This window comes from Pygocentrus nattereri, unplaced genomic scaffold (genome assembly GCF_015220715.1).
Source record: "Pygocentrus nattereri isolate fPygNat1 unplaced genomic scaffold, fPygNat1.pri scaffold_74_arrow_ctg1, whole genome shotgun sequence".
NCBI classification, from domain to species: Eukaryota; Metazoa; Chordata; class Actinopteri; order Characiformes; family Serrasalmidae; genus Pygocentrus; species Pygocentrus nattereri.
This window is the reverse complement of record NW_023618305.1, coordinates 99449-109591: the sequence shown is the minus strand read 5'-3', so window position 1 is coordinate 109591 and position 10143 is coordinate 99449. Positions and strand designations below refer to the sequence as shown.

General features: G+C 34.8%; 1 protein-coding gene across 1 annotated transcript; it reads right to left on the bottom strand.

Annotated features, from left to right (window-relative positions):
- Nucleotides 1-462: 462 nt before the first annotated feature.
- LOC108419040 (coiled-coil domain-containing protein 106-like) lies at nucleotides 463-6514 on the bottom strand. Its single transcript, XM_037536665.1, has 7 exons — nucleotides 6221-6514; nucleotides 5855-5942; nucleotides 5675-5770; nucleotides 3840-3935; nucleotides 2953-3108; nucleotides 2633-2788; nucleotides 463-980 (listed from the first exon to the last, which is right to left on the bottom strand). Exons 1-7 carry the CDS (start codon nucleotides 6257-6259, stop codon nucleotides 667-669), a joined length of 945 nt encoding a protein of 314 aa, XP_037392562.1. The 5' UTR covers nucleotides 6260-6514; the 3' UTR covers nucleotides 463-666.
- Between the last annotated feature and the right edge of the window lie 3629 nt (nucleotides 6515-10143).

Sequence of the window (10143 nt, the reverse complement as noted above, 5' to 3'; positions counted from 1 at the left end):
ACATAAGGGCTTTATGACGCATTCACACTGAATAATGCGTTTATGAAGCTCTACTTGAACATTTATTAAGTGCTTATGTCGGTTCTCGCAACCTGACATAAGATGTTTTATGAAATAAATGACATTGTCCTGACATAATATGAATAAACCTTGAACATATTTACAGCACTAAACATTTAAAACACTATACATAATTGCATCAATCATCTTATCCATGCCATGGAGGGAAGAGGGGGTGGTTTCCAGGCATATTTCACCTGATATTAATACAGTCGTCTTAAGAATGCTGACATAAATACTTATGTATAGCATTTTAAATATGTTTAGTGCTGTAAATATGTTCAAGGTTTATTCATATTATGTCAGGACAATGTCATTTATTTCATAAAACATCTTCAGCGAGAACCGACATAAGCACTTAATAAATGTTCAAGTAGTGCTTCATAAACACATTATTCAGTGTGAATGCATCATAAAGCCCTTATGTAGGTAGCCTTCAAATAAAGTGTTACCCAAAATTCTAAGACATCCTATTTAAACACAGGCTTTAATTACTTAACATTTCCTACAAACAATGTTAAGTAACAAAAGAAAATGACCACAAACCTAAATGAAGTTTACATATTCAGATGCCTTTGTATCACCAATATTTTATCAACTTAACTTTTATGTGAGCTTATACACAATTGGTAGAAGGAGGTGTTTCTTTTTCATTTCTAGAATTTGCTGAGCCATGTCACTAGTAATTGCTTGCCTACAACGTTCAGCATATGCTGACATCTTCTCAACTGTGTCATTCCATTCTGGCAAAGCAGCAAAGGCATCTGGAAATGCTATGTAAAGCTCTGCAATTGGAGCAGTTCGCGCAATCGTGTTTCTGTCGACGTTTTGCTTTTCAAACGCCCTCTTCATTGAGCCACATCTTCTGTACGACTTCAGTGCCAGCTTATAGCGTTTTATGACCCCTTCAATCGTCTTCACTGCAAAAAAAAAAAGGCATGAAAAGTCATAATCCTCAAATACTGTTCAATAATCATATGCATGAATATATAAAACTACAGTCTTGTATCTTTGGAAAACCTGACTAAGAATGCTGGCAAAATCAAACATGATTTTTTTTTTTTTTAATTACTTAAATAAATTGTGCTGTACAGTTAAAATGCCAACAACATAAATACTGTATTTCTATGTAACCTGACCAGCATGAAAATGTCTAATTACTTCAGTGGTTGGTAATATCACTAAAGTTAAAATTTCCTATGTCCAAGACACAAAGCGAATCTTAATGATCAACACATTTTGCAGCTATGGCAACGTCTAGGCCTGCAACTATTGAAAATTGTTTTGAAAAATCCATCATACAAAAGTAAGAAAAGCTCAAGACATGAACAATAACTGAACAATAATTGCTATTATTATTACCATCACTTACTGTTAAGTTGCTTATGTATGATTGCTGGAAAATATTTATTTATTATGCTCTTTATTTACAGTATTTTACAAAAGTTTGAATAGCCCTCCTCAAATCAGACTTGTTGGTTATGTAAGTGTAAATAAATGAACACATCCACTCTAACAAACAACTTAAATATGGCATATATGTGGCAATTTCTATCAATTTGCTAAATTTAACACATTTGAAAAAATTACATTTATATATATTTTAACTTTTGTAACATAACATATATAAAGTCTGCACACGGCACAATTTTTAAAAAAATTTCCAATCTGTCAGTGTCAGCAAATAACAATGATAGCAAATATTTTTTTTATTCCTTTGACCAGGGGTGTCCACACTGTCCCATATGGCTCTTTGCTCTTTAAATAAACTTTTTAATAAAAAAGTTTATTATGTAACACAGCAAAGTAATGAGAAAACATAACCAATAAACAATTATTGTTGTTGTGGGTAGCATATAGTGCTAATCCAAGTAAACCTGTCCAGTCCAGTAAATCAGAGCATGCTCTTGGTGTTCAACAGGCTCAGTAAAGACTGGTGCAGGAGACCCAGTCTGGTCTTAATTTCCTTTTTGCTCCAGCTAATTAATTAATTAATGTAGAGCAACAGGAAACCTCTGTCCTGCCTCTGACTACAGCCAAGAAGTGTTTGCTTTGACAGAAAACAACCAAAAAGTGTTTTTTTTTGTTTTGTTTTTTTTTTACCTGTGAGCAGGTACTTTGCTAAGTTTAGACGTGCTACTTTTTGCAACAGGTTACTTGTTAGTGTTCAACAGTTTCCAATCAGAATACAAAAACACTCAGTACAGAAGCACATTGTAAAAGCCACTACAAATTTTCTGGCAAGGTTTTTAAAAATGTCTTCTAATGGTGCTGTACATTATTCTCAATTATGAAGACTTTGTATTAAATGACAAAGAACTTTGTATTGATCTAATTAATTTATTAAATTAAATTAAATAAACTTTTTTGAACGCATATTTTTTTCAGAACTGTGATTTTTTTTTCCACAGTTTTCTACAATATTGCTCTTACATTACGTTGCAGCATAAGACAATCATTAAAATGACCACTGTAGTAATAAGTCAAAGTAAACAGGAAAAATCAGTAATAAGGTGGAGTGAGAAAAGGAACCAGGAAGGGAGTGATCAGAAGAGTGTGCTTATTCACTTACTACGGGTCCTGCTGTTGCCAAGTTGAAGACTCTCGTTATCACATCCACGAGAAGACTTTTTCTTCTTTTTCTTTTTTGGCACCTCCTCTGAAGAACTGGACGTGTATGATGATGTGCTCGATTCGTCATCTGATGAAGTCTGAATGGTTTGCCTCTCTGGGTATACAATAATGAAATAAATAAGGGAGGAAGAAAACAAGAAAAATGCTGTTTTAAAGAATATGGATTAGGTTTAAGTCTGTTGTCATGTATGTATTATGTTATATGTATTAATTTACCCCATGTGTTACAATACATTGTTGCTGTTTTTTAATACATACTCAGCTGAGGAGCCGATGATTTTATCTGGCTGAGCAAAAATTCTTTGTCATCCTTCAGATCCGAATTCACTTGTTCCAGCATTTTGATCTTTTGTTCCATCAGTTCAACTTTGCCCCTCAACTTTTGAAGCTCCAAAGCAGCTGTGGGACACATCCCTACCATGAAAAAGGTAACCGTTTCAAAAAATTACAAGACATCTGAGACAAAAGAATAGACCTAATGGATCAAGTTTATCCATAAGCTAAGATAATATATTGCAGACACTGACTTTCCAGTCTGTCTTCAGACCTAATAAAAGACTCTGGGCCCTATTTAAAATGTATAGTATTTAACTAAATGGAAACAAGCATATCATATTTAGGGCTATGTGGTACAAAAAGTTAGCGGATGGCATTTTAAAAATGCATTTGCAATGCAAAAAAAAAAATACTCAAATTCAACACTAGTCAAGGCACAATTAGAAAGAGAATGAACATAAGGTATCTTGAAAGTACCTCTCAGAAGGCAATATGATTTCTGTCTTGTTGTGTGAAATCTGTTACGCTGAATTATCTCACATTACTAGCCTAATGCTTTCTTTCACCTGGAACTTGTTTTCTTGTATGTGTGTAATCTTACTCTTAACGCCAATGTGAATATCCGGCTGTGAGGTTTTGATATAGGCAATCTGGGATAAATTGGTGGAATTTACATAGCTGGTCATTCTAATTCCTTACAAATTGCAATACCAGACCTCCTCTAGGAAAACAAATTCAGCTCAAATAGAGAGAAAGCTAGTCCTGAGCTCAGGTACTGCTAGAAACAAAAAGTCACTGTTGATAGGGCTTCATAAACAGAGTGTAAATACAATGTAACCCACTATGAAAAAATTATTTTGTATAATAACCTTTTTTCAGGGGGCTTGCCATCTGCAGCTTTCTCTTTTTAGGAAGTGAGGTGGATGCCTTGTCTGGGCTGGAGTCCAAAGCCAATGTCCTCTCATCTGTTTTATAGAAAAATAAAAAGAAGAGACAAGGATTAAGAGAGAAATTAAATGAAAAAGAAAAACAAGATAAAAGGATAGAATTTATGCTTTCAAATATTATCTATGCTTGCATGTGAAATGTACAAACAATATACATAAAGATAGATAGAAAGAAAATTATAAACAGCTACTATTAGAACACTCAGAATACTGTTAATATTCAACAATAAATGTTTAAGTCTTAGTTTTCAGCCTAACTTTGAGTGGAATTGTAAAAGCTGTCAGAAATCTACCAAGCTTGACAACCTAGACCTAGTTAAATGAAATGTAGGATATGTTTACTGTAGTTTGGAGTTTTTTCATTCACATACAGGCAATTTGTGGCTGAAAGAAACCTGTATTAATGAGATCAGTTCCCTTCCTTTCAACAAACACACATTAAATCTACTTCTTGGGTGCTAACAGCTCCCTCTTACAGAGAATTTTTACCCTGATTTTGGTTTTGACCTGGCTTTGTCCTTTTACCTGACTGTAATATGGATGTCTTAAATGATAAATGTATATGCAATAAATAAGTACAGATAACAAGCGTATAATAGTAAGAGACATATTATGCTTTTTTAAAAAAAAAGACCTATTATGCTTTTTGTGCATGTAAATGGTCTCCAAAGTCATGAATTCTGTCAAATCGAAGTTCAGAGGGAGAAAATCTCTCCCACAGAAACCAATTTTCTCGGCTGCTCAAAATACCTTGTTGGTACTCCAGCCTTTTCTCTGTTACAAAGTGATGCCATCCCATAACACAATTCTTACTGCCTGCCTACCGGCAAGCTTAGCATGCTAATACAACATGGTAAAATGATTTAGTAATAGTGACGCATGTAAATCTATTCTAGTAGACCTCAAAAATAAAATCATGAACACGGAAAATGAGCATAAAAGGCCCCCTTTCACAGAACAATAATCTGTGGTTTATATCTTATTTTCAGTTTAATAAATTCAAACTTGTAAAGATCCCTGTTGCTTACTTTACACTGCATGTGTTGCAAATAATTAAATAATAAAAGTTTCATTTTAGCTTAAAAGTAAGCAACCTACCTACTTTGTAACATTTATTTAATCTAAAATGAACTATGAGTAACCATAGTTTTAATCCCTTACACTGAAAATGTAAACTATTTATATATTAAGTACAAAAAGCTGTCAGCGAAACATCTTCATAAAATGGCATAATAGTTCATATTACCACTCTGTGAAACAACTATAACTGTAGATGTGTTGATTTTAACATTTACATAACATTTTTAACATTAACAAATACGAAATATGAAGTATAGAAGATGTTTTGCTATGCAGACACCTTTCATGTGTATTACCAAACTCAGCTGTAAGGTGATGGTAGTTTGCCTGTTTTACATGAGGATTTTTAATGCGATTCTATTTATACTTTATAATTCTAATTTTATTTAGAAAGCTTTTGTACTTCACTATATTGCATATTACATGCACTTCATCTCCAAATTGCTGTACACACACTAAGATACAGAATGAAAGACCTTCATAAATTCATATTGTTCTGTACAAAATTGCTATTCAAAGAATTATAAATGAGAATCATGATTTCAGTTTTAAGTCAAAAATCATAAGTAAAATTTAATGAAAAATTGTGCAGCCCCATTTAAGTAGCCCACATAACCACATATAACCACATACATGTTAGTTAGTTAGTTTACGGTCTAATTTATCTAGCTACTGACCTTTCTTGATGGATAATGACTGGGGCCGTGGCAGCAGTTTCTTTTTGCCATGCTGTGGTCTGGAACATGAACTCTCGCCCGTGATTATTTTCACATCTGTTTTTGAGAAATAAAGTTACTTTACTTTATTTAGCCTTAAACCAGCCAGCTGGCCAAATACGTTGAGTAACTGTTACACACCGTTTTGTGGAGGAAGAGATGTTCCTGGTTCCCCCTTTGGCTCCTTTTCAACGTGTTCTTTTGACTTAGCGCGTGTAGTTATACGATTCTGTTTCTCATAATCACACATGAAAGAAAATAAGATCACAAAAACATTTTGTTTTTGTTTTGGCGACCCCACAGCCCAAACACACTCAGGCTCATGTTACCACTTGCTAGCTAACATTTTGGTAGCCACACCTAGCGAGCTGGCTACCACTGTGTTAAGCAAGGCTATCTAGGAACTCAAATTCACAAGACACTGCACATTGGGACCTACCCTAAGAATACGACTACGCTGTATCTATAGTAAGAAACCATTATATGCGACCCTAAATTATTACTTACCATGATTTTCCTTTGCTGCAGACTAAGCGGTAAAAACATGAAACGGGAAATAATCGCATGCAACTAACATTACCGCAGAATACAAAACTACCGCGACACACGTGGTACGAACTTCATTTCCCAGCATTCCGTTATGCTTAGACATCTAGAGCGCGTCCTTCTGCCTAGTATGGCTCGTTTAAGTGAAGATATTCTTAAACTTGTACATCAACGGGACACACTTAACAACAGGAGAAGAACTGTGAGGTGGATGCAGCGCCGGGGAATACTGAAACGATCAATGCGGTGCTGCATTTGCACACGTCGTATGCAACTGAAAGAAAGCGCGCGCAGTGATGGTCTTACCTGGTAAGTGGCCTGACTGCACTTTGTTAGATTTCATAAACCATAACATTGCCTAGACTCATTTTGGCTCACAACACAGTGAAAATAATAAACTGATTGACCGTTTAATGTTTGCCTTAAGGGTTTGCGGAACAAACCACAAAGCAAAGAAAACATCAGTACGATATGGATCTGTGATGTACAAATCTCGCAAATCCCTGGCAAGATGGCTGATGTTCATTTACAGGTAGCTAGTTACACTTATTTCTCAGCGCTTCTCTAGAGCTCGATGAAATTATCATTAGCGTTACTCATGACTTGTTATTTATGCACGGGCTGGCTTTTAGAGGATGTCATTGGCCCATATACTTGTTTTTACAGTGTAGTAGGAAAGGAGAAAGCAATAACTGTTGACTGTCATTGCCGCCTGTCCAAAGTAACATTAACATTAGGTTACTTTATTTACCAAAAGCCAGTGGCATTTGCTTTAGTCACAAACAGAATGAACTTTAGCGACCTTTCTGATTACCATAGTCACCCCTGATTGAACTTTACCTCCATATTTCGATATCTTGATATCAATTCAAGGTTCGACCTCTGCCTGAAAATTAAAGTTTAAAAAGAAACAAAAATACAAAAAATGCTTGCTGGCTTGCGTTTGTTTACATTTTTATGATTACAGTTACATATATACAAGATCCTGAGCAGATAGAAATTGAGTTATTATAGTTTAAGTTTATTTAATATTATTTATTTAATATTTAGTTTATATAATATTATAGTTTAATTAATATTTTCCAAGTTTGACTTTGGCTAATGATCATCCAGTCACATAAGTTCAGAATTACTGAGATAAAGTTTTATTATAACAGTCCATTGTCCAGCCCCTTTAGCTAAAGTTTGAATAATATTAACTTGCCACTGTAATTATTTAATGGGGCATTTATTTAATGCAGTTTTTCCAGAACAGCGCCCACAAGTACTATCCTGAAACAACTCGGCCTCTCCCTTCACTAAAATCTGTACAAAACCACTGTGCCTATTAAAAAATTAATCTGAAATGAATGAAAAATTGCAGACTGATTAGTAATTGTATTTATTTTATTGTTTCATCCCACTGTGGTCGACTGTGTTATGGTGGTGGGCATTACTTTCAATGGGGTGGAACATTGAAAGAACAAAAGAATCATCCCCAACTCAAATGTAGACATTTATAAGTTATGTGTATAAACTTGTGGGTTATTTGAACTAATGTTTTACCCTCTTACATCTAATGTAGATTTTCTCAAGGTCTGCAGCTAAGACAACTTGACATGCTTGAAGACGGGATTGCTGGCAGTTCAAGAACGCTGACCAAAATGGCACATACAGTAAGAAAGGTCTGTTTATGACTGCTTCATTATATATAGTTCCCTATCAAATAAATAGGTAAATCAAATTTGACAGGTATTGTTTGTGCGTTTTACAAACAACTCATTGGTGATTTAGGTGAATCGGGTTGTGACCCAGCCAGAAGTTGAGTTATATGTGGTCCATCACTCCCTGAATTAAAGCTGGGAGGCAGGGACAGATACAGTATTTAGCCTATACAGTGAAAAGAAACAGGTACTACTTAAACATGTCAAGTGGATAATAAATAAAATACATTACACAAGCACAATTTTTTTTTTTTTTTTTAGGTTTATTTGTTTTGTGTTAATGCAACATATTTTAGTCATTTGCAACCAATGGACTCACCTAAATCAAGCAAATACAAAGCATAATTTTTAAATTGTATTTTTTACATTTTGCAAGGGCTTAGAAATGGGAAATGGAAGTATATTCCAGCTACAATATTTATACAATATGTGGTTTTGTAATGTACTTCTCTATGATTAGCAGGTGTGCATGAAAGCTGTTTCCCGTCTTAAAAGCAAAGGCATGAAGGTTGGAGGTCGACATCACTTCGTTGTTCTAGATGAAAGTAAATTCTCTCACAAAAGGAAGGTAATGTATTATTTTACTAGATGTGTTATTAAGGTAATAGAGTTTTTTCACATCAAATGCTGTTTGATTAGTGTTTTGTGATCTGGAAGAAAAAGGATTCACAATTAAAATCAGTGTTCGTAAGGTTCCTGCAGAACTTATGATGGTAATGTAAAATAAATACACCAATCCAAATCCAATACTGACTTATTTTTCAAAAAATTTTAAAATTGAAAAATGTGCTTAAGCTTGGGTTATGAAAAACATTGCAGTTTTTCTGTAATCATTTTTATTTTATGAAATATGTTCATGCGTGTTAGTACATGATGTTAAACATTATCATTCTCTAGCAGGATGGTAACCCTATGCTATAAACAATAACCTTACCTAAGGGCCTTTATACACCAAATGCAATTTCAGACAGTGAAAATGTGCTCTTTTTAAACGTTTTCCATCGAAAGTCAATCTCTAACCAATCACAGTCATCTCTGCTGTTGGCATGGTGACACACCAGAGGATGAATTGTTTTTCAGCAACTGGAACATTTAACAAGTGCCAAAAGGATCAGAAACTCCAAATGCAGCTCAAACTGGGTTACGAACATCTTATATGTGGATGCATCATATGTATTTTGGCAAGAATGCAGCAAATTTTTTCAGCGAATGATAGTTTACATTTGTGTAAGATCCTATGAAATAAACTCCCAGAATCCCCAAAAATATTTACACTATTTCAAATTCTTCAACAATAACACAAAATATGGTAAATTTAGTGAAAAATTTTAAAGACTTTGGGCATAAATAAAAATGCAGTATACTCTGACTAGCCACTTAATCATTAGGTATACCTACCTTGTATCGGTCCTTGTATCAGTCCATTTTATCAGCTTCACTGAAGATCTATGTGCGCTTTGTAGTTCTACAGTTACTGACTGTAGTCCATCTGTTTCTCTGCCCCTTTACCCCCTTGCATCAGTGGTCAGGACCCCTACAGAGCAGATACTATTTGGGTGGTGGATCATTCTCAGCACTGCACTTACATTAACGTGGTGGTGGAGTGTTTGTGCATGTATGCTGCGCATATTTGATCAGACACAGCAGTGCTGCTGGAGTTTTTAATTACCAGTTAACAATGTCCTGTGTCCTGAAACTGAGCACCAATGAAAGACTGAGGATGACCAACACAATCTATGTGGCTTCAGATAAATTATGATCAAAAGCTTTCCATCTCCAAAGTGGTCCAATAGGTTAGATGTGTCTAATGAAGTAGACAGTGAGTGGACACTCACAAACTGTATGATCCACTCGTACCAGCACAGCACAACACACACTAAAATACAACTGCCACATCAGTGTTACTGTAGTGCTGTGAATGATCCACCACCCAAATAATACTTGCTCTGTGGGGCTCCTGACTACTGAAGAACAGGGTAACAAAGTATGCAGAGAAACAGATGGACTACAGTCTGTAAGTGTAGAACTACAGAGTGAAACTATATGGTCAGTTGATCTGATAAAGTGGACAGTGAAAATACTAGATAGGTGGACCTAATGAAGTGGCTTATAGACATATAGGAGGTGGAGTCAGTGAATCAGTAAGTTGGCAAACATTATTATAGTTATCAGTACAATTGC

Excerpts from the sequence above, each read along its gene's own strand:
- LOC108419040 (XM_037536665.1), bottom strand. The coding sequence starts at position 6,259 with ATGTTTTTACCGCTTAGTCTGCAGCAAAGGAAAATCATG. Across the intron at positions 5,943-6,220 it reads TGCAGCAAAGGAAAATCATG|AATCGTATAACTACACGCGC; the intron begins GTAAGTAATAAT and ends TATGAGAAACAG. Across the intron at positions 981-2,632 it reads TGGCAACAGCAGGACCCGTA|TGAAGACGATTGAAGGGGTC; the intron begins GTAAGTGAATAA and ends TTTTTTTTGCAG.